Here is a 21,566-nt window from a genome sequence, read left to right on the forward strand (position 1 = left end):
AAAGAGGTGGGAGGAGCTTTCACTTCATTCTTGACCTGTCACCGACTATAGGTACCTGCCAACGTTCCATGTTTTTGGACGTAAGCCAACACTTTGACCAGTAGGATGAATTGGGCTGTTGTATATTGGGTGTATCAAGGAGCGGCCAGGCTCTTTAAATCGACTGCAAAATTCGGTTTCTTAACCTATCGCACTACGACTTTGTGCAGCGTTGCTCAGGGATGGTGCATTTTTTTTGTAAAATTGCAAAGAGCAAGCTTACTTGAGGAAAAAGTAAAGAAAGAAAAAGGCTTAGCTCCTATGGAAATGCGATGAAGCCAAAGGTCTTTAAACAATATGCCACCGTTTCACTAGAGAGACAAAAGATGGCACAAGGGGTCATGACGCCAACTGCGCCAACGTACGAGCATACGGCGCCGAAAGCTGGCGTCTTTAGCAGGCAATCTTTTCGACTCAAAAGTGGCACGAGCTTTTCTGATACCAGTTGCCAATGCATTATTTTATTATCCTTACTGATAAAACATATTGAATGGACACATAACCGATTAGAAAAGTGGTTTGTTGGGATATTTTGACTGTTTTTTTCGGAGTACCGATGTCATCTGCTTTGCAGTTCCCTGTTGTTACCGCGCCTGTTTTTGTTTCTGCGACTGTCGCCGCCTGCGGAATGCACTCTACTTTACATGTTTGATCCATTTATTTTGTTCCTTGGTTCGTTAATGACTTGAATGTCTTCTAGTCAGAGCAACGAAATTGAGCGAGTTCAGAAGCGCCTGGCACGAACAGCTTATGACAGATACTTTCAACATTGTTAATATAATTATGAATCACTTGTGAACTATTTCGGCTTAAATCGTACCATTCGTGATGTGCGTTTTTACATAAAGTAACTTCTGGCCGGACTGATAGCAATCACTCTTATCATCCCTGAACTTTCACGTACCGACGCGAAGTAGTAGAGTGATTTTACCATTTTACCCTAATACCCCATATGATTCCTCACCCATGTCTAGAATTACGCACTTGTATAATAAACTTCATGATGTGGATCTGAACATATATGCACATACATAATTCCTTATCAACGCTAAAAAGATTGTAACCTCTATATATACTTTGTTTGTTTTTTAGTGCTGGGCTTTGTTTCGCTTTTAGCATGCCATATACTCATTCTACAGACCTCTGATGTTCCTGTATTTTGTTTGCTCACTTAGCTGCGTTTTTAAGGTGACGATTACTTTTGTTCATGTTGCTGTGTTTTCTGTTTGTTTGTTTTTTTAGTGTGAAGCTAATTTTTTGTTTATAGTGTACCAATAACAAGGTCTTTGCAGCTGTTTTTGGACACTAGCACAAAATAAAGTATTATTATTATTATTATTTCTAGAAATGTGCCGCTCCAAATAATTAAAACAACCCTCACTGTGAAACATGCCAACAGCAACATGACAAGAAATTTCAATAAATTGTATTAAATTGTAAATCGTCTTCATGTATTATACAGGGTGTCATCTAATCTGGAAAACCTGGGATTGTCAGGGAATTTTGAACCATATGGAAAAGTCAAGGAAGTTTTAGTAAAGAGCTAAATCAGGGAAAATGGCACATGGAAGTGGTATGGCGGTGTGCAACGAAACCCAACTGTCGTGCAGCAGCGTGTCTGCACTGAGTAATGTTGCCAGAAATGTCACTAGGCAGACCAGGCAACCATCCATTAAAAGGGATGAGCCACTTGGGCTCCATAATTTAGCAACTATGGCGAGCATAGGACCAATAGCAGGTCAGAGTTCTTCGGTCGTATAAGCACTCCTTCGAGAGAAACACCGGTCAGGGAATTTGAAACAAGTAATTCGGTAGGCACATTCAAGCAAATTCTGATGTTGTGCACTGCACGTCACAGTTAGCACAGACAAGCAATGGGCTGTCTTTTTCTTTGTTTCAATTATGTAACTGATACGTGCCATCAGAATTGCTAGTGTGGGGGAAAGTGCTAATTTTGAGCTCCAGCTTAAAGTACTATTCGGGGCGCATCAATATTCTGTATGAGCAAAATGCAATGAAAAAGTGCTAATTTCGTGTTCGCACTAGCAGTGTCATGCAGTGTGCATGGGGCAGGCCGGGCAAAATGAATCGGCACAACCTATGTCGGTAGTCATTAACAAAAGGGTGACATATCATTTAATCTGGTCAGAACACTCATATATTCACCCATGTCTATTTGTAGTGGTGGTAGGCTTTCATATCTCCCGTGATCATTGCACCAGGGTAACGGACTTGGTTATGATTTTCATATTTTCCCCATTTACAGAAGCAGTCAGACTGATAAAAAGCCTGAGTGGTGCAACGCTTGAAGAAATTGAAGCAGGAGCCAAGGGTTGGCTGAAGAACTGCCGAGCATGCGTAAATAGCGCCACAAAAAGGTATGGTACTTAAGCATTATTTCATCTAAACATTTTCGCTTTTCCTGCTGACTGAGAAGTGGCAAATTGAAAACATACTTAAAAGTCACTTAATAATACAAGCCTTGTATAATTATGACTATGAAGCTTAATGTATAGCACTGACTGAAATTTCGGATACCGTACACCTCGTTGCTCAAATTTTCGGAAGTTTTTTTTCCCATTTATACTTACAAACAGTCGCCGTATGCTTCATTGCAAGCATTTTGGTTGTTTGGTCTCGTAGCCTCGAATCCCCGTCTTACGCATGAAAAAGCTAGATTGGGCCACGGTCAGATATTCCAGTTCCACTATATCCAGCATAGCCGCCATCTGGGGGCCATACTTCTGTATCTTCTCGTGTTTGCATTTCCCTACCGCGACCAGGAGAAGAACTACTGTCCACCATTCTTCCCGTGTTCTTCGAGCGAGTATATTTGGCAGATAGGTGCTGCAGTAAAGCGAGCTTGGTCAGCTGAATGTAGCCTCCAAATCATACCAGCTTTATCTTTACTGTATGCGGCAGCAATGGCCTCAGCAACGCTTGGCACTGCGATCATCCAAACATGTGGAAAGCGACCAGTATGAAGTGGAAGTTGCATGAGAACTTAATATTGGCATCAAACAAGTGGAAAGTGGACAATACCATGCAGAGGTTGCATGGAATTTTTTCATTTAAGTTAAAGACCGACGACCAGTTCGCGCTTTCCACTTTTCGCCCGCTTCCTCCTCTCCCTCCTACCCTTTCCACCCATGCCCGCCCCTCTTGGTCCCTTCTTTCCATCCTTCGCTTCCCTCGCCCGAAGGCGTGGAGAGGAGGGTCTTCTGCCTTGCAGAATCTCGAGTCTGGTTGTCGGCCTTTAAAATAGCTTTTTTAGACTGCTTTTTCGGGTTGCCTTCGAGTCTGGAAAATTGGTCGGCATTTGCATTTAAACATCATAGAGTCACTTTGTTGGCATACTATTGCAAATAATTGCTTTGTAGATTGCTCCTTGTTTTTTTTACCTTGTTTTGCAAAAAACAAAGTACTAGTTCATGTTGGTCTTGTGGTGTACTTTGGCTAGCAGGTGTACTTTGGCTAGCAGAATCATTCTCAAATCTTAAAAGTAGTTTTCTGGACTTCTCTTCTATAGCAAACTTCAGTCATTTTTGGGCTGCTTTGAAATTTCGCAGGAAACTTCTAGCAGTGTCATACAAAATTTGTTTCTGAAATTAGCTTTATATCCGAAATATCTTGAAAATTCCTGATAGGCAGCAAAACATGGGGTATTTACAATGGGCACATTATGGGTACATTATATAATGCATGCTTAGACACTTGATACCTTTATAAAACTGGGAACAATAGGGAATATTAAACTCATGAAAATTTACTTTTCGTTTCATTGCAGGAAGCTTCCACGAGTCTGAGAGTTAAGAAACTTCCATGAGTCAGCTGGAAACTTCCACAAGTCATCTGGATTGCAAGCCATTATTTCATTTCTTATTGTTCTAAAACTAATAAGCAGTGCATTGAAAGCTTCAATTATATTTACGTACGTATTTTACTAATAAACATGTTTTTACAGTTCTTGAACAGGAGAAAAATCATTTGCTTACTGGTGCGCAGCTATGGCTGTGTCACTTGAGAGCTTGCGATTGACAGGTGTTCAATATGTGGTGTACTTACAGACATGCAATAGCTATGCTTTGCTATGTTAACCATGTCATTTTATTCACACCAGCTTGGTGCAAAGGCCTATTTTTGCAACAGCGCTCGACTATATTGCAAAGACTTGACTCAAGAGACTGAAAGCCGCTAAGGCAACTAATTAGTGTTGCAATTCTTGATTGCCATGGTAAGTCATGGTTGTATCTTGACGTTAGCCCTCTCACATAGTCAGTCGCTGCAGTACGAATCGGCTTAGTACTCGTCCTTACCACTATATAAGGAGTTTAGCTATTCAAAGCCTTATGGCTTTTTGGGATTAAAATATCCAGGCCGTAACTAGGTGTCGTGTAATAGTTTTCAAGTCGTCTATGGTAGATCTTGCAAGACATCTTGCAGCCCAAGGGCTGGGCGTTATGCCGGCTAGAAGACGGCTACAGGACGTTTCAAGACGTCCGGGCTATATAATATCTTGCCAAGATGTCCACAAAACGTCTTGTAGACCTTGCCAAGACAAATTTTAAGACATTTTTTTTGTGTAGGCCAGAATGATGGTGCATAAGCTGGGAAAAGGATGGCTAAAAGACATCTTATATGCCTTTTTAAGATGTTAAATACACCTATCTAGAGGTGCTGTAGTCGTCTTCAAGAGTTCTTCAAGACATCTTGCAAGACGTCTTGTAGCCCAAGAAAGACTGGGCATTATCCCGACTAGAAGACGGCTACAAGACGTCTTGGGATATATAACGTCTTGCCAGGATGTCTACAAAACGTCTCGTAGACCTTGCCAAGACAAATTTTAAGACATTTTGTTTTGTAAGCCAAAATAATGGTGCATGAGCTAAGAAAAAGATGGCTAAAAGACATCTTATATCCCTTTTTAAGATGTTAAATAGACCTATCTAGAGGTCCTGTAGTCGTCTTCAAGAGTTCTTCAAGACATCTTGCATGACGTCTTGTAGCCCAAGAAAGACGGGGCGTTAGCCCGACTAGAAGACGGCTACAAGACGTTTCAAGACGTCTTGGGCTATATAACGTCTTGTCAGGATGTCTACAAGACGTTTTGTACATCTTGCCAAGACGTCTTTTAGCCGTCTTGTAGCCATCTTTGCGTTCAGTGGGCTTAATTCATCACCAACGTGAACAATCAAACCTACACCATTTCCAGGTTTACCCCGCAAGGCACACCGGATTGCCGCCAAGCTGCCGCACGATAGCTCTTTTCTTTCTTTTTTTTCTTTTTTTGTTTCACGAACAACCTGCAGCGATTGACGTCGATTTCAACCAACTCGCCTTGCTCCGCAGCAGATCTTCCGATTACAAGCGCATCACGCCGACGCTGCCCTCCACGATGGATATATGCATAACAGAGGATCATGACAACATCTACAAAATGTGCGAGGGTGCAAGGATTTTGAGCTCGGGAGTGTAAGCAAATACTTTGGCGGCAAAGACCGGTAAGGAGAGCCTCCCCGACTCGACCGGATGGGGGCTCGACTTCGACCCCCGATGCTGGATCCCGGCGTGGAAACGAGAAAGAAGGACCCCAAGAAACACGATGTGACAGGAACAAGCCAGGCGTGTGGATCAAAATAAAATACGTTTGAAAGAAGCCTGAAAAACGGACGCGAATATAGCCCTTTTGTATCAAATTATTTCACAAAAATTTCATTTAAATCGTTTTGCGGTCTACAAAACCGTTCATTCCGTTATAACACTTTAAAAACACAGGCGAGCTGGTGAAGAACTTCCATAGTAACGGGAGACACGAAACGATAAAAATAACGCACAAGACAACAAGTCTCAAACACAGGTTTTATACCCGTTTTCACATCAAGAACTCCAGTAAAAAGAGTCCGACTCCTTGCGAACCATTACTAATTTCCACCTTTATGTGGAGAATTAAGATATATGTAGCTGGATTCTACTATATATATGTTATCAAGACGTACACGTTCCAGTGCCAAAATCATCGCTTTTTTCTCCGACAACCAAATCTCGTAAGACTTCGCGTCGCGTATACGAACATCTTTGTTTCATGTATGTGCTCTCCCCCTCTGTAATGCCTTCGGGCCCTGAGGGTACTTTGATAAATAAATAAAAAAATAAACAGTTTATTTGAATAAGGAATTAACGCTCTTATATATACGTCAAGGCCCTCACAACCAAAAAAGAACTCTTTAAAAAAAAGGGTATCACCATACACCCTTTTGTCCCATATAACGCACCCCAAAACTTTAGTTTGACGCACAGCGCACAGACGGCGACACGTTTTACAAGGGGCTTGATAACGGAGCGATATAACTGATTAAATAGCTAAAGTACGTATCAAAGACCACAGAAAGAAAACACTGATGTTTCGCAGCCCCGATTATTATTATTATTATTTTTTGTAGTCAGTAAAACATACATTAGCTATTTTAATAAGTTGTACCACACGGCTATCAAGCCTCTCGTGAAAGTTAGTACCGTCAGATCGACGTCTGAAGTTTTGGGGTGTCTTATATGGGACAAAAGGTGTAAGAATACACCCTTTTTTTAGAGTGTAGGTCACTGAAAGCCGGAGATTCAGACAGATCCAAAAGATTCATGGTCACACTAACCTGCCACCCAGACGACCCCGCTTGATGACTGACCAGCCATATATGCGATAACAGGCAACTCCATCAGAACCCTTACTAATATATGATACACGCGTGACGAGATGTCCCTACAGCGTGCAATTTGCCAAAACGTGCGTCCGTGAAACGTGTGCCCATGAAATGTTGTCTGCGATAATTAATTCCACGAAACGAGTTTCGACGAAATGAGAGGGTCCCTACACCACTCCTGCCTGAAAAGTTACATCTGGGTTCTTATGTTTTTTTTCTGGCACCCCTGAAGACCACCAGAAAGGGGGTTGACCTTTCTAATTTGTGCTGAGCTTTGAAAACTAAATTTACACCGATCGCCACTGATATAAAGTTATGAGAGATTCCATGGTAGTAAGGCACACACACGACATTCTTCACAGCCGGTTTTTCCACGGGAGCCGGATTAAACCTTCAGCACCTTGAGCACAACTCTGACAATTACATCATTGTGATGGCCCGCTTCCAAACGACGCATCTTTTGCAACTCAACTACCTCACCAACCCAAAACATACGGGATTCTTTACAAGCGTTATCCATCGCAGACGCAATTACACCACTCTTAACTATTTTCAAGTGACAACTCTCAGCTGCCAACAGAGGCTTGGCTGATTCCTTGCCGTACATCCAGCACAGGCCCTTTTCCGTGTGCAACAGTAGGTCTATAAGTATTTAATTTGACTGTTGCGATGGCAGGGTTTTGCGGTCCAATCGACAAGGACCGCACAACCGTGTCAACGTGTACATAAGTCTCGTTTAAAAAAAATCTCGGACAACACTGGAGCAATTCACGACCCGATACACACACCCTGTTTTTGAATAAAAAGAGAACCATCAAAGTCTACGGCAGTGGACTCTAAATGAAACTCCAGAATGCTGATAAAACTATCTACATCAATCCCATTGGCAGACTGCAGCTTCACTAGATTATCATCACACCACCTCCTGACCCTTATTAGCAGCTCCGACTTATCCATAGAGTAACGTAAGTCCTTGATGTCTACAGTTGTCACATCGCACCTTCTCCCATGATGCGGATTCAATATTTCAATCAATTGCTCAGAGTTTTTGAGTGACAATGGGCTGTTGCTCCACTCCTGTCAGGCATTTCTAGATAAAAACCGACAACACCTTCTGCCAAACTCAATTTTCGTTCACAACCATTTGAACAATCCCATCCTGGTGTAATTGTTCAAATGGTTGTGAACGAAAATTGAGTTTGGCAGAAGGTGTCGGTTTTTATCTAGGTGTAAGGAACGTACGTTTAATCCGGCTCCTGTGGAAAAAACCGGTTGTAAGGAATGTTGTGTGTGTGCCTTACTACCTTGGAATCTCTCATAACTTTATATCAATGGCAGAGAGGTTCGGTGTAAATTTAGTTTTTAAAGCTCAGCACAAATTAGAAAGGTTAACCTCCTTTTCGGAGTAGTCCTCAGGGGTGCCAGAATAAAACACGTGCACAACACGTGCCGGAACTATTGATGGCGTCCGCCTCAATTATCTCTCTAACAGTCTTATCTGTGTGCCTAGCGAGAACAGTGGAGGAAGCAAATAATGGTTTGCACCTGCAGTCATGCGTGGTTTCAATTGACTTTGCAGAAAAAGAGATAGCTTATTTGCAGTCCGCGGCGGGGCCACGGATTGGTTGCGATGTGGTGTGGTGACGCAGTGTGTATCTACGCTGAGGCGCTTGGATTAAATCAGCTGAAAGTAAGCGCTCTGTGGTGTTCTTCCTCTGTCTATGTCTTAAAGCGCAATCATGTTTTCTCACGCACAATACACACTCGCCCAACAATCAGCAATGGTAGGAGAGTTCTGAGAGAGACCATGCGTATTTTGACCTCTGGTAATTGAGCAAGCACACCGTCCTTGGCATTGGACAGTCATATGAAGCGTTTTTTGTGTCTGTTTTCTCAGAATTGTAAGGGTTGTGCTGGAGCTGGAGTTGCCTGTTATCGCATGTGGCTGGTCAGCCCTCAAGCGAGGTCATCAGGGTGGTGTAAATCATTTAGATATGTCTGAATCATGAATCATATGGGTTCTGTCTGAGTGTCCGGCTCTCGGTGACCTAGTGAAGGGGAGGTGTCTCTTTTTTGGTGGTGAGGGTTTTGAGGGATATGTAACAACGTTCGTTGTTCAAATAAACTACAGACGGTGTTTGAGACTTGTTGTTTTGTCCGTTTTTTTTTTTTGTCCTGTGTCTCCGTTATTTATGGAACTTCTACATCTATTGATATATTTACAGGAGTAAAAATGAAAGGCAAAACAATCTATTCATTTTTTATGCATAATATAGTACGTAAACCCCATATAGAAGCAGCAAAAAAAAAAAAAAAAAACACCAATACCCCTTCTTTCTACAAAAAAAAAAAGATGGCGGCGCCGGCGGCGCGCCGGATTTATTGTGCGGCGGCGGCGGCGGCGGCGTGCTGGATCTGGGGAACCCGGCGGCGGCGCAGGGCGGCGAGAGCAAAACAGGCGGCGGCGGCGGCGCGGCGCGGCGGCGCACAGGTCTAGCTACGCTTTACACACGCGCGAAATTACAGCCGCCATTACTGACCTTCTCTTGTCTTACCGAGATGCCGAGCAACTAAAACGGTATAGTTGACGATCCTTCACAAATGCCGATGCTTTAGAAAAGGACACAGTTGAATCTAATATGGCAATAACCTGGCCTGCTATGGTAATGATGAAGTGAAATAAACGGAATAAGAGGAAACAAAAACTGAAGGTCAGTTATGGCGGCGTCCATGCACAGCTGCTGCAAAGCGTCTATATAGCTCCTTCGGAGCAGAGTAGCGCACGGCTCTGGAGTAGCGTAGAGTAACTGTATATGCCTATAACTGTATATGCCTATAAGTAAATAATCATATTAAAGCTTGACGAACGCGCATGCAAGGCAAAATTTGTTTTAGGCTTGTGCTTTAGAACAGTTACTACTGCAGACACCAGCACGTGCAGCGCGTGTAACTATGCATATACGTTGCCAAAAGTACAGGGTGTCACAAAAGAAAATTTACACGGTCTTTTTTACCGCAAAAATAAATTAGGCATCTCCGAACGCTCATTCTCCGCCCAAAGGTAGAGCTAGAGGTCACAACCAGATGCCAAAGTTTCAGCCCGATCCGATAGCTTAATCAAAAGTTATAAGTGATTTTCTGAAAATTTCAATGGGAAAATGGCGGCCGACGGAGTTTTCAAACACGTGGGGCTCTATGGCACCAGAAACCGAAAACGGGCAAAAATGGGCTCCATTTTCCCATTGAAATTTTCAGAAAATCACTTTAACTTTTGATTAAATGAACGGATCGGGCTGAAACTTTGGCATCTGGGCCCGTTTGCTCGAAGCTGGTTAACGGAGCAGAGTAGCGCAATCCTTTGAACTCCGTGTTTTGCCGACAACATGGCCGACAGAGCGGCTCGGCGCGAGTCACGTGGTACTCAGGGTTCCAAGAGGCGGCCCGCCCTATGGGAGAATACATGGAGATCGACATAACACGGCTGATTAAAAAACTAACGGCGAGTTCACATTTTTCAAAACTAGCCTGTCGTGAAGTTAGTAAAGCGCTAAACACTTCATCAAAGTTTTAATAATATCGGATGCGTGTGCAAATTTTGAGAAGGCAATTTCCAAGGCAATGGCGTTTGAAGCAGACGATTTTCGCTCGCAGCGGAGATGGGCTTTTCGGGTTGGCCGGAGCGGGTCACGTGAATGGTGTGACGTCGCCGTGTCGTCTGCTGCATGATTCCGCTCAGGCAATTTTTAAAAAAAAGTTACGTCCTTGTATGGCACAAAACTTATCGCATATTATTCTAAACTGTTTCATTATTATGTCAAAAATTATTTCCATTCCGCACATCCCCACAAAACTGAAGAAACAACGATTTTCTCACGTTCTCCGTGCATTTCTGACCGCAGTTGGAACTAGAGCACTATATAGCTCCTTCGGAGCAGAGTAGCGCAATCTAGAACGCCGCCTCTCGGCGACTAGTGGCGAACACCCGGAGGTTCCAACTGCGGTCAGAAATGCATGGAGAACGTGAGAAAATCGTTATTTCTTCAGTATTGTGGGGATGTACGGAATGGCAATCATTTTTGACATAATAATGGAACATTTTAGAATAATTTGCGCTAAGTTTCGTGCCCCGCAAGGACGTGACTTTTTTTTAAAAATTGCCTGAGCGGCATCATGCAGCAGACGACACGGCGACGTCACACCATTCACGTGACCCGCTCCGGCCAACCCGAAAAGCCCATCTCCGCTGAGAGCAAAAATCGTCTGCTTCAAACGCCATGGCTTTGGAAATTGCCTTCTCAAAATTTGTACACGCATCCGATATTATTAAAACTTTGATAAAATGTTTAGTGCTTTACTACCTTCACGACACACTAGTTTTGAAAAGTGTGAACTCGCCGTTCATTTTTTAATCAGCCGTGTTGTGTCGATCTCCATGTATTCTCCCATAGGGCTGGCCGCCTCCTGGAACCCTGAGTACCACGTGACTCGCGCCGAGCTGCTCTGTCGGCCATGTTGTCGGCAAAACACGGGGTTCAAAGGATTGCGCTACTCTGCTCCGTAGGAGCTATATAGTGCTCTAGGTTAACTAACCGCGGTTAACTGGATTTCCCTACGAGGGGGAATTTTAGGTCACGTGACCTGCAGAGTAGGGACGCCGGAGTAAAATAGTACCTAGCATCAGACAATATGTCCAATATGGCTGCTACGGCCGCTCGTCACGCTTGGGAACATTTATTTTTACGAAGATGCGTCATCCTCGTGTCACGAAAATGACATTTCAACACAAAGTCTACTGTCGGAGTTGACGGCGAGCATGCTGTGGGAGCAGGGCCACGCCTGACTGGTTTCGTCGAGTTTGAATAACATCACGCACCGCCCTCTGAAGAGTCAGCGGGATCTTCAAAACGTATATCCTAGGTAAGTGCCGCGATGTTTCACGAGAAAGTTATGAGATTGTACCGCTATCAAAATTTCATGTCAGCAGAACTTGCGTTGTAATCAACGTCCAGCTTTCTTTTCTTTTTTTCACTTTTAAAACCTACCTCGAGCCCCAATCGCATGTTAGTGCAACAAATCTCTCTCCGAAAAACGGCCTCTAATCGCGGAGTCTGGTTTATAGTACAGTTCGTCGTGTTTTGTATTTGCAGCGCATCCACAACACCGACGACCCCCTTTAGCGACGGTTCAACGAAGGCAAGATGCAAACTAAAAACTTCCCTCAGAAGCAAAGATCCGTTACCTCAACAGAAGCTGCCGGCACGGATGCCGGCACGGCATTCGATCGAACTTCGGTACTGTCGTCTGCGAACTTGTACAACTGGAAAATAAACAAAGCTTCTATCGGAAAAGAAGTGTGCATATTTTCTCTTGCGCTTGTCTTTCTTCAATTTATTTTGTTTCAGATAACTAGATGTCTTATTAGGATTATAAAGAGAGACATAATTACGTAGCAGACGATCACAACCAATCTGAAATCTAAAATGAGTCAGGCGAATGCAAGCATCACCATGAAACGGCAGAGGAATTGGTCATTGGATGAACAATTAGAACTAATTCGGGCAGTGGGGGAGAGGAAACATCAAATTATGGGCAAGTTCAGTGCTACGGTGACGAAATTTACAGAGCCATGGGCTGTTTGCGCACCCCAGACCAGCTACAACAGTGCTGGAGAAACCTCCTAGAAAAGACTAGACAACTCTACAGCTTATTCAAGAAGCATGAACAGCGCACCGGTAAGTTCATTGTGTTCTTAAGTTCAAAAGATATTGCATTGCTTTAGTGATAATACATGAGCAACCAAACCTAGAAACGTGAATGTGGACATTTGTATATTCGTTCACCTTTGCCCTCTGCTGGGAGTCGACTTTTCACCTTCCTTGAACAGCAGCAAAAGCAGTGTTACAGCATCAGAAAACAATTTATTCCAGTTTATGTACAAGTTCTGCACAGGCTGTATGGAACTTGTAAAACAGTTTAGTGGAAGACCCAAAACTTCGGACAAAATATTAAAACAGATTATAAGAGAGCACAATGGTAGAGGCCGACAGGCCAAACTGTAAGAAAGTAAAAATTGCACGATTACACAGTCCACAGTTTCAGCAGTGTTATCTAGCAGTTAATGAATGTTTAAAAGAATGTCTCATGCAGTATTTGTTTATTTTAATTTTCCCATGAAAGTTCCATTTACATACTTGGTTGAACAGTGAACCCCACCTCCTCTGTTTTTGCTCGTAACTCGAGTAAGTAAGAGTCGAGACGAAATTACTACGCCTTAATTCATAGGTGCTGGGCCAAACCCCCACGTCCTGACGCCCCTCGTCGAGGCCGTCCTCGAAGTGATCGGCGAGGACTCGCCCAACCTGTGCGGGTTGGAGGCCACCATAGGTGACACGGAAGAGTAGGTGACTGGTTTCTAGACCCGATTGTGTGAAGAGTAAATGATTTTAAGGAACCGGTCACAGTAATGCAGAACTGTCGTTCCAGGCGAGGTTCTAAAAGACGAGGACAAATGATGATAAGAAGATGGGCATGTTGCCATTTGAATGGCATTACTGCCGAGTACTTTTATATAAAGACCAGAGGCCGGATGCCCGAAACTTTCTTACAACAAAGTTACAAACTTTTGAGTATTCCCGAAGCAAAATGTTTGTAAGTTTTGCGCAAGTTCTGACGAAATCCGTAGCTTGCGCAAAACTTACGATCTTTGTGCTTCGGGAATACTTAAAAGTTCGTAAATTTGTCATAAGATAAATCTACTAACTTTTTTGTCGTAAGAAAGTTCCGGGAATCTGGCTTCAGTTCTATTTCAACAACAAAAGCTCAAAGGCGGTTCGAAATATAAGTCACGAAACCGTCTTCCAGAGTGCACTCTAAGATCTGACGAGGCACCAGCGCTACCACATTTCTAATTATTTTCAACAAGGCTGAAACAGTTTCACCGAAGCTACAAATTCATGCAATAACACGGCATGCAATGAGAAATCAGGTGGTAAAGCTGTTTATTACCATCTTATAGAAATTAAATGCAACAAAGTGGCAATGGCTTTTCTTTAATGCTAACTGTAGCACGCTTTCGATATGCAAATTAAAAGATCACACACAGTACAACCATCCTGTTGCTTGTTTTACCAACTTAGGAAAATTGGCTCAAACATTAACTTCATTCTGGTCAAGAAGTTAACTACCCCCATGATGGTAACCTGTGTGAGTGAAATCAATACCAGTGAAGCTATGTGCTGTAATGTTTGAAGTTGTCCTATAAATGTGCAGTGCACTGTGGTTTGACTGGACATGTGACCACTAAATTTATGAACTGTTAATCGCATAGCTACACAGCTGCATTCTAACCTTTAGAATGCAGCTGTGTGCTCTTCACAACCAAATGCACATTTTCCTACACCATGTACTGGGCAATTGTGCAAGAAGTAACAACACTGCGCTCCGACCTCAAGCCTGTGCGTCAGTGTATAAACCAACTTGGCTCACAAACTTTGTCCTCTGTACCAACCCGTATGAATGAATTTTGGCGCAGCATCGGTGTCTTTATCAGGGTTACAAACTTTGCACAGTGTGTTCTCTTTGCCCATGCTGACAAGAACAAAACCTGACCACTTTTTACACATGAATTTGTCGCAGTGACAGCTCCAGGGGAATAGATCCACAGCCTGGTCCCTCTGGGAGCGGAGCAAGTGCGGCAGTGCTGCACGAGAGTCGGCCGCTGGAGGCGGTGCAGCGGGCTCCAACAAATGTGCCATACAGCCGACGTTGGTGCCGGGAGGCTTCACAGCGCTTCTTGCAGGAGACAGAAAGGCAGCAGCAGCTCGAGGGAGCTAATCTCCTGCTGGAGAAGGAGAGCACAGAAATGGTTAAGCAAGCTGCCACGGCAACAATTGCAGCAGCAACTGCTGCCGAGGAGTTCTACCAGCAGTCAAAAAAATTACTAGAGGACCAAAAAAATTTAATTCAACTGGAAACACAGCGTGCAGAATTGGAAATCAAATTGCTAAAAAAACAATTAGGAGAAGAGTAAACATTGACATATTACGCTGTTTTTAATTTTCATTTTGAATGTATATATATATGACAAAGCCAACACAGCTGCTGATAAATAAAATCCATTTTACTTGCAACTGTATATTTCTAGATTCAGATCTGCTATACTCTGTCTCGTCCTACGATGGACTAAAGCCCAATGCTACACGCCGCCGGGTCCAATCACGAGCCTGTTTGAAACCATGTGGTATATTTGCTCCGTCAAACATATCGGTGCGCCGAAACGTGTCATGCGAAGACAAGTTTTTCATCTGCTTATCGAGAACTAACGGCGGCTCCGCCTGCTTGCAGGGTTTTTGCTCTAGTTCCTTGTCACAGCACGAATAGTTGCGACGCTCAAGAAATCTTGACTGCTGATCCATCTCCGTGTGCTCTGTCCGTACCGCCGTCAGCCTCGTATGCGCCTCAGTTGCCGCTAAGACTAAAAGCCTGCCTTGCATGTACTCATCGGAAGATCGTCTGGCTAATTTTATCATTTGCCTAATTTATCTTCGTATCTCCCTGAACCATAGCCTATGGTATTCGTGTTCCCGCTGCGCCGGGGTAATCGGCAGCAGTAGTCAAGCGTAATATGTGGGGACGGCGTGGGCGAAAATTCCACTCTCTTCCAACCTAACGCAGAAACAACATTTGGTATTCCAATGTTTGACCAATTAAAAACAAGCAGAATGCACTGGTACTCAAGACCATGCAAAGCAGCATGTGCAATATATTGGTATACTTACGCTCAACCGAAGAACTGGCTGACGATGGCATCCCGAGCCTCGTTGCTTTCATCACGGCCCGCTGCCACGGGCTCGACGGGAACCTCTTCGGGGAGGACAGTCCTTGGCATGCTGCAGGGGTATGTCTTGGCCAGGTTGTGCAGGACACAGCAGGCAGCAGTGATGTTGCAGCATCTCTCTGGCTGCATCCTCAACTCAGCATGGAGGCAATGAAATCTCCGCTTGAGCTGGCCTATTGTCCTGCACAGTGTATAAATAGAGCAAGATCTGTTATCCTTTTGAAGTGGTTTATAAGAACATCTAATGAGATCGGCATGCAATGTCTATCATCGCTCCAGCCCATCGAAAACATGGTATTATGCCTAATAGTTAATATTTTTGTTGGAATATTTTAACATAGTAATGAAATGCAGATTTTGTTAAAGATTTCAGTGATGTGATTGGTCTGAGTCATTTTGGAGCAGCCCTTGGAGCAGACAAAAGTCAATTATGGTGCAACAAAAAGAACTTTTGTAGCATAAGCGCACATTCATTTTTATTGATACCAATGCAAACATCACGTCAAGATTAATTTTTCGGCCTGTCCAACTAAAGGGCAAAGTCTACGTTGCCTTCTCACATACGTTCAAACCTTTGTTAGCATCAACTGCGCAGCAAGAGTTCCTCAAACACAAAACTATAGCGTTCAGTTGCGTGGAGAAGCACCATGACAGGGTAACAAGAAGGTGAGTGATGAAGGACAGCACAAACTCCTTTAAATGGTTATTTTAGGTACTGAATGCCACTAAATTAGTACAATAACATTGGTGACATAAACTGATGTTTCCTTCAAGTTCTAGAGGTTGTAATAAAACTGCAATTTATAAATGAGATAAAAAAACAAAGCAATTATCATTTGATTATCAACATAAATTACATTTTATCTGTAGAACTTCAGAGCAAAAACGGCATGTGAACGAAACTTAAAAACAAACCCGCCGAACTCATTCAGGCTCTTCCTGAGATTTCATCCACTGCTCCTGTCAATTTAGTTCTAATTTACTCGCACCTACAGAAAATTGATAGCTAAACAAATGAGTTGGCATAAATAAATAAACATGCATAAGAGCATATATAAATGCTCTTGCAATACCAAAGTACCCTTACTAAATCTCGAAATTGGAAAGGGTGCCGCCGGGATCTTGTAATCCATCATATTTACGAGCCGAAGTTGTGTTCAGGAATTGTGTTGAGTCTCACTTTGGAGGAGAGCTTTCTCCTTAACACAGGGTCCGCTGCAGAGAAGCAAGACATACAAAGTTGCGATGCCTACTCCGTGGTGTTTGCTTCTTTGCAGTACACCGGTGCGTGGTGAAAAGCGCATTCAACGACACTATAGTCCGTTGCAACCTAAGAACGAAGGGCAAGGGTAAGACGGGTTGGGGAGGAGGAAGCAGGCGGAACGCTAAAGAGAGAAGGAGGTTTCCCCCTCTCTTCTCTAGCGTTCCGTCTGCTTCCTCCTCCCCGGCCTGTCTTACCCTCGCCCTTCGTTCTTAGGTTGCAACGGACTATAGCTAACCCTCCAGAATGAACAGATGACTAACATAAAAATTATTGCGAAACTTCCAGATATTGCCTGTCATTCATACGAAATGTGATGGAATGGTATCGTATACGAGACTATAATCAAAAGTTTTGAAAACCTGAAAACTTGCGTAAGCATATCGTGACGGTCCGGCCGGGCAGCGAAGCCCGAGCTATTATATTTTCAGTATTATTAAAATGAAAATAAGTTTTGGTGCTACGTTGGTGCAAATTTCTCACATTTTTGTTAAATGTAGCAGGACGTAGCAGGGTAATCACTTTGGCGCAAATGGCGCAGCAATCCTATCACAGATATAATGAAAATGTTCTTCGCAAAAACTTGCAAGGAAAATTGCAGTTTGAGATAAGCAGTATTTAATAAGATATGCTTGAATAAGTCTGTACACAAACTGTCTAAAAACAAAACCTGCCTAAGCCAGTGTTTTTTTTTCACATTGCAAGCTGTTTTTTTTTTCTAAGAATTGCTTTACATTTAGGCAATATAGAGTAACAAAAAAAATTAACTGCTATTGTTTGAAATGTGTAAACAGCTAGTAAAAACCTGTAGGTTAATAAACCCAGTCATACAGGAAGGATATGTTTCAGAGAAGTTCTAACTTCTATTCTGGAGTTTATACAGAAAAGAGCAAATGAAATATAACAATTATTGTGACATATAGAGTTAACTGGCTAATGGTTGAATTTTGTGAATTGATGTTCTTCATTCCCACAATGCTGGCTAACCTTAGAATAAACATTTCAGGCTATGGCAGTAGGTTATAGCCCGTAGTATAAATAAGGTATAGTAGAGATACGCCTTCCTCTCCTTGCTTCTGAGCAGCCGTAGCCTACTATGCAAGAACATAAAAATGGCAACAAATGTAAAGCTCAGGCACAACCACATAAAAAAGGTTAGGTGCCTCAAGGTACCGAAACACTGAACCGTCGAACCAGGACGCATAGCCTGGCTTTACCGTTCCACGATGCTCCTCATTGTGCTATGTGACGCATTGTAGGCGACCTCCGCTGCTGATGACGGAGACAGGAAGGGCGTCATCAGCCATGGCTTGCAGGTGTAGCCGCTGTCTCCAAGCAGTAGGCCCTCGTAAACGCCATCGGCCAGCTTGCCTGACAACGAGCCCTCGGTGAATATCCTAGAGTCGTGGGTGCTTCCAGGCCATTTTGCAACCACATTGCGGATACGGTAAAAGACGTCAACCACTAACTGTACATTTATTGAATGGTACAGATGGCGGTTAACGTACACCTCCTCATGCACTTGTGGTGCCTGTATCCGAATGTGAGTGCCATCAACAGCACCCACGACCGAAGGAAACCCACCGATCTCAAAGAAGGCCTGTTGTAAGGCATGACCCTCAGCTTCACCTGGCCACCTGCATTGTAGATGGATTTGAGTGAGTCTGTAGCACTATGACATTAACAGTGACAGTTTTGTTGTTATGATCACATGCTTCAAAATAACACAGCTATCATTCATTGTCATCAATAGTGAGCAATAAAAGCCTCGTCTGCACAATGACAGTACTCAGTAGCCGCAAGACTAGCTCAGTAGCAACAAGTGCATAGTTGGGAGTGCAGAAACCAGGCTGTTTGTAAATGTCTGCACTCCTACTTTATTTGTAGATTAGTTGAATTTGCACCTGCACCAATAATAGGTACTAAGGGAGTCATTTTGTACACTCCAGTTGGTTCGTGTAATTTTACTGCCCAGTTCACTGGTCTGCATGTCACGCTCATTACCAAAAAACAAATATCGAGTGCTGAAGCAACACTTCTAATGATCCTTTAGGGAGGTACCAGTATACGTGGGGATCGATGCGCTGGCAGATATTCAGGCTAGCAAGCCTACAGCTTAGGAAACAAAAACGAAAGGGTCATTGCGCAGGTGGTGCGCCGTAAATAAATTGCAGAATAGGTGTGCGGAGAAGACCACCTTTAACGAATTCGGGGGTTTCAGCGAACACAATTCACGCACCGAAATTTCTATACAAAGGGTTTCTGAAATAATGGTGATTGCTCATCGAGCAATCTAGGCCCAGGCTTTTTTTCTCGGAAAACTGGCCTGCACATGCGCCTAATATCGGGACGCACCAGAGATGCTCCAGACCACTTACCCTATGAAGTCTTGGGCACGACGTGCCAAGGCCTGAGTCACCCGCCTCACAGTCCGCGAAGCAGTGGAGACGTGCACACGGATGTAGTCCCCTGCGGTGATGAGGAAGTTCCCCGTGGCGTAGAACTGTAAGGCGACAATGACCTGCTGCTCTGCAGAAAGGGCGCGGCTGCGACGCGTCGGCCGCTCCAAGTCCGGGCGCAGTGTGTCGGCGAGGAACACAATGCCCGCGCGACCGAATCGAAAGCGCTCCTGCAGTTCGTCCTCATCGAACTCCTCCAAAGGGTTCAAGCGGTCACGGAACACACGCTGCCGTCCCATCATCACAACAGCGTACTGGGCGAACACGCGCTCTCTTCGATGTCGGCGTCGCGTCACAGTCGACATTGCGTCCCTTATCTTCACCAATCCGTCCGCAAATCAGTTGTCAGTCAGTCCGGTAGTCAGTCGGCGAGCGAGTCGGAGGGTCGGTTGGGCAAACGGCAGGAGAAGACAAACAGTGAAAATCAGGTGATAACTAAAGCGCGGGAAACGTGCGTCGCAAAACACGGAGAACAAAACAACCAAAAACAACGAATCTATAAAGACCGTTGCCAGACCCGAAATCAACGCTGCAAACTTATGCTGTGTTTTAAAGTACATATATATTTTCATGCATAAAAAGAAACATTGTGATACGATGTTGTTTTTATTTTTCTTAATAAAGACAAAACTAGCAAAAAACGTTTCTTAAAAGGCTATTGTTTGCTTCGACCGGAAGGTGGCGGGAGCTACCGCATAATAATAAAACACGGAGAAATTGTGCGTTGAGTTTTTGTCGAACGCGGCTAGGTACTCGCATGTACCTAGGTAGGGAAACGCGGTTAACTTTTAACCGCGGTTAGAGTTAACCAGCTTCGAGCAAACGGGCCCTGTGACCTCTAGCTCTACCTTTGGGCGGAGAATGAGCGTTCGGCGATGCCTAGTTTCTTTTTGCGGTGAAAAAGACCGTGTAAATTTTCTTTTGTGACACCCTGTACTATAAAAAAAAAAAAAAAAAAAAAAAAAATCGGCAAGGAAGTCTCCTGCACCACTCAATGCTGACTAATAGCGAGTTCGTTTCACGGCACTCGTGCCCACGCGTGCCCACTCGCAGCGTGGAACGGGTTCGTTTCGGCCGGCACTCCACGAGTGGTTGCACTCTCCGAGTTCGTTTCAGCGCTGACACCCCACGCGTGCATGCACTCGCTGCACCGAGAAAATCGGGAGTGCGCCAAAATGCAATCCCGTCATGCCTTGCTCCGGCGGGGCCGGCGAGGAGCGGGAGCAGACGACGAGGGTTCGTCTGCTACAATGTGTCGCGGAACCGAACGGAAAAAAAGTAGATTTTCTGATAGAAATCGCGTCCCACGGGCCACGAAATCAAACGCGAGCTTGAATTGTGAGCGTTTGCTATTTCCCGAAGGAAGCAATTGACAACCCGTGATTTATTTGCAGGTTTTAAATCGCTTTGTTGCCGCACAGACGCTGAAATATACCAATGTGTAAAGGAATGCTCAGAACAAACGTAAAAGCGGCCCCCGAGATATCTATCACCATCCGTGTGCGGGTGAAAAATTTAACATTTGTCGACAAAACTCTCTCAGCAGAAACCTCTGACTGCCCAATAAGCATCAGAGAAAGCTAAAGATGGTAACTTTACCCGAGGATTGGGCAACATCATCATGCAGCTAACTTGCCCCGTCGTGTTTTGTTCGAGAATGCTCTCGTTCTCGACGCCCTCACCGAGGCATTATAGGTGAATCATCTGATCCACCTATAATGACGATCCAAATCGAAAGTCCCAGTTTTGCTGGATATTCCAACAGGCTAGTTTTAAGCCGCACCCTTTCAGCGGTTCACGCATAATACCATGCTCAAACGGATCATGCTTGTGCTCGGACAGCATCATCAGTTTTCTTCAGTGTAAACGGTTATAACAATTGAAAGATCGGAACCAGCTGCTTTGTAGACAGCTGGTTGCGGAAATTTACGCCGTCTGTAACTATCTCTACGGCAGCCGAGCTGCTTGAAGTCATCGCAACTATAAACTACAGGTTGCAGCGACCAACGTTTGTAGATAAACGTTGGTAGCGACTGCATTCACGCATTCCCACGCATCACTCCGATCAGAAAGGCGCTAGTTTCGGTTTGAAGTCGGTACCTTTTCTACAACATAGATGGCGGCAGCATCAGTCTTCCGCACTCGGTGCATTTGGCGAGTTCGTTTGAGTCCAGTTTTCCGTGCAACACGCAACACCCTGTGAGTGCGATGCATTCTGGGAGAGAACTCGAACGGTGCCAGTGCGTGTGAAACGAACTCGCTATAACGCGCCCTAC

At 44.1% G+C, this 21,566-nt stretch overlaps 1 protein-coding gene and 2 long non-coding RNA genes across 5 annotated transcripts; 2 read left to right on the forward strand and 1 right to left on the reverse strand.

Moving 5' to 3' along the window:
- Positions 1–942: 942 nt before the first annotated feature.
- On the forward strand, positions 943–4,011 carry LOC115329260. The gene is made up of 2 exons (XR_003920083.4): positions 943–2,417; positions 3,827–4,011. It is a non-coding gene; the product is annotated as an uncharacterized LOC115329260 (long non-coding RNA).
- Positions 4,012–10,017: 6,006 nt separating this feature from the next.
- On the forward strand, positions 10,018–12,421 carry LOC115329258. Its single transcript, XR_003920081.3, has 3 exons — positions 10,018–10,065; positions 11,315–11,651; positions 11,882–12,421. It is a non-coding gene; the product is annotated as an uncharacterized LOC115329258 (long non-coding RNA).
- Positions 12,422–13,715: 1,294 nt separating this feature from the next.
- Positions 13,716–19,831, reverse strand: LOC115329257 (putative nuclease HARBI1). 3 transcript variants are annotated; one of them, XM_029990791.2, is made up of 5 exons: positions 19,210–19,831; positions 18,416–18,468; positions 18,049–18,202; positions 15,512–15,751; positions 13,716–14,574 (listed from the first exon to the last, which is right to left on the reverse strand). In XM_029990791.2, the coding sequence occupies exons 1-4, from the start codon at positions 19,593–19,595 to the stop codon at positions 15,514–15,516; spliced, it is 831 nt and encodes a 276-aa protein (XP_029846651.2). In that variant the 5' UTR covers positions 19,596–19,831; the 3' UTR covers positions 13,716–14,574; positions 15,512–15,513. The 3 variants fall into 3 exon arrangements, with proteins under 3 accessions (XP_029846651.2, XP_029846650.2, XP_029846649.2); XM_029990790.2 differs by having other exon boundaries at positions 13,716–14,571; positions 18,049–18,468; XM_029990789.2 differs by having other exon boundaries at positions 18,049–18,468.
- Positions 19,832–21,566: the final 1,735 nt, after the last annotated feature.

This window comes from Ixodes scapularis, unplaced genomic scaffold, assembly GCF_016920785.2.
Source record: "Ixodes scapularis isolate PalLabHiFi unplaced genomic scaffold, ASM1692078v2 PGA_scaffold9__187_contigs__length_104089568, whole genome shotgun sequence".
Classification (NCBI taxonomy): domain Eukaryota; kingdom Metazoa; phylum Arthropoda; class Arachnida; order Ixodida; family Ixodidae; genus Ixodes; species Ixodes scapularis.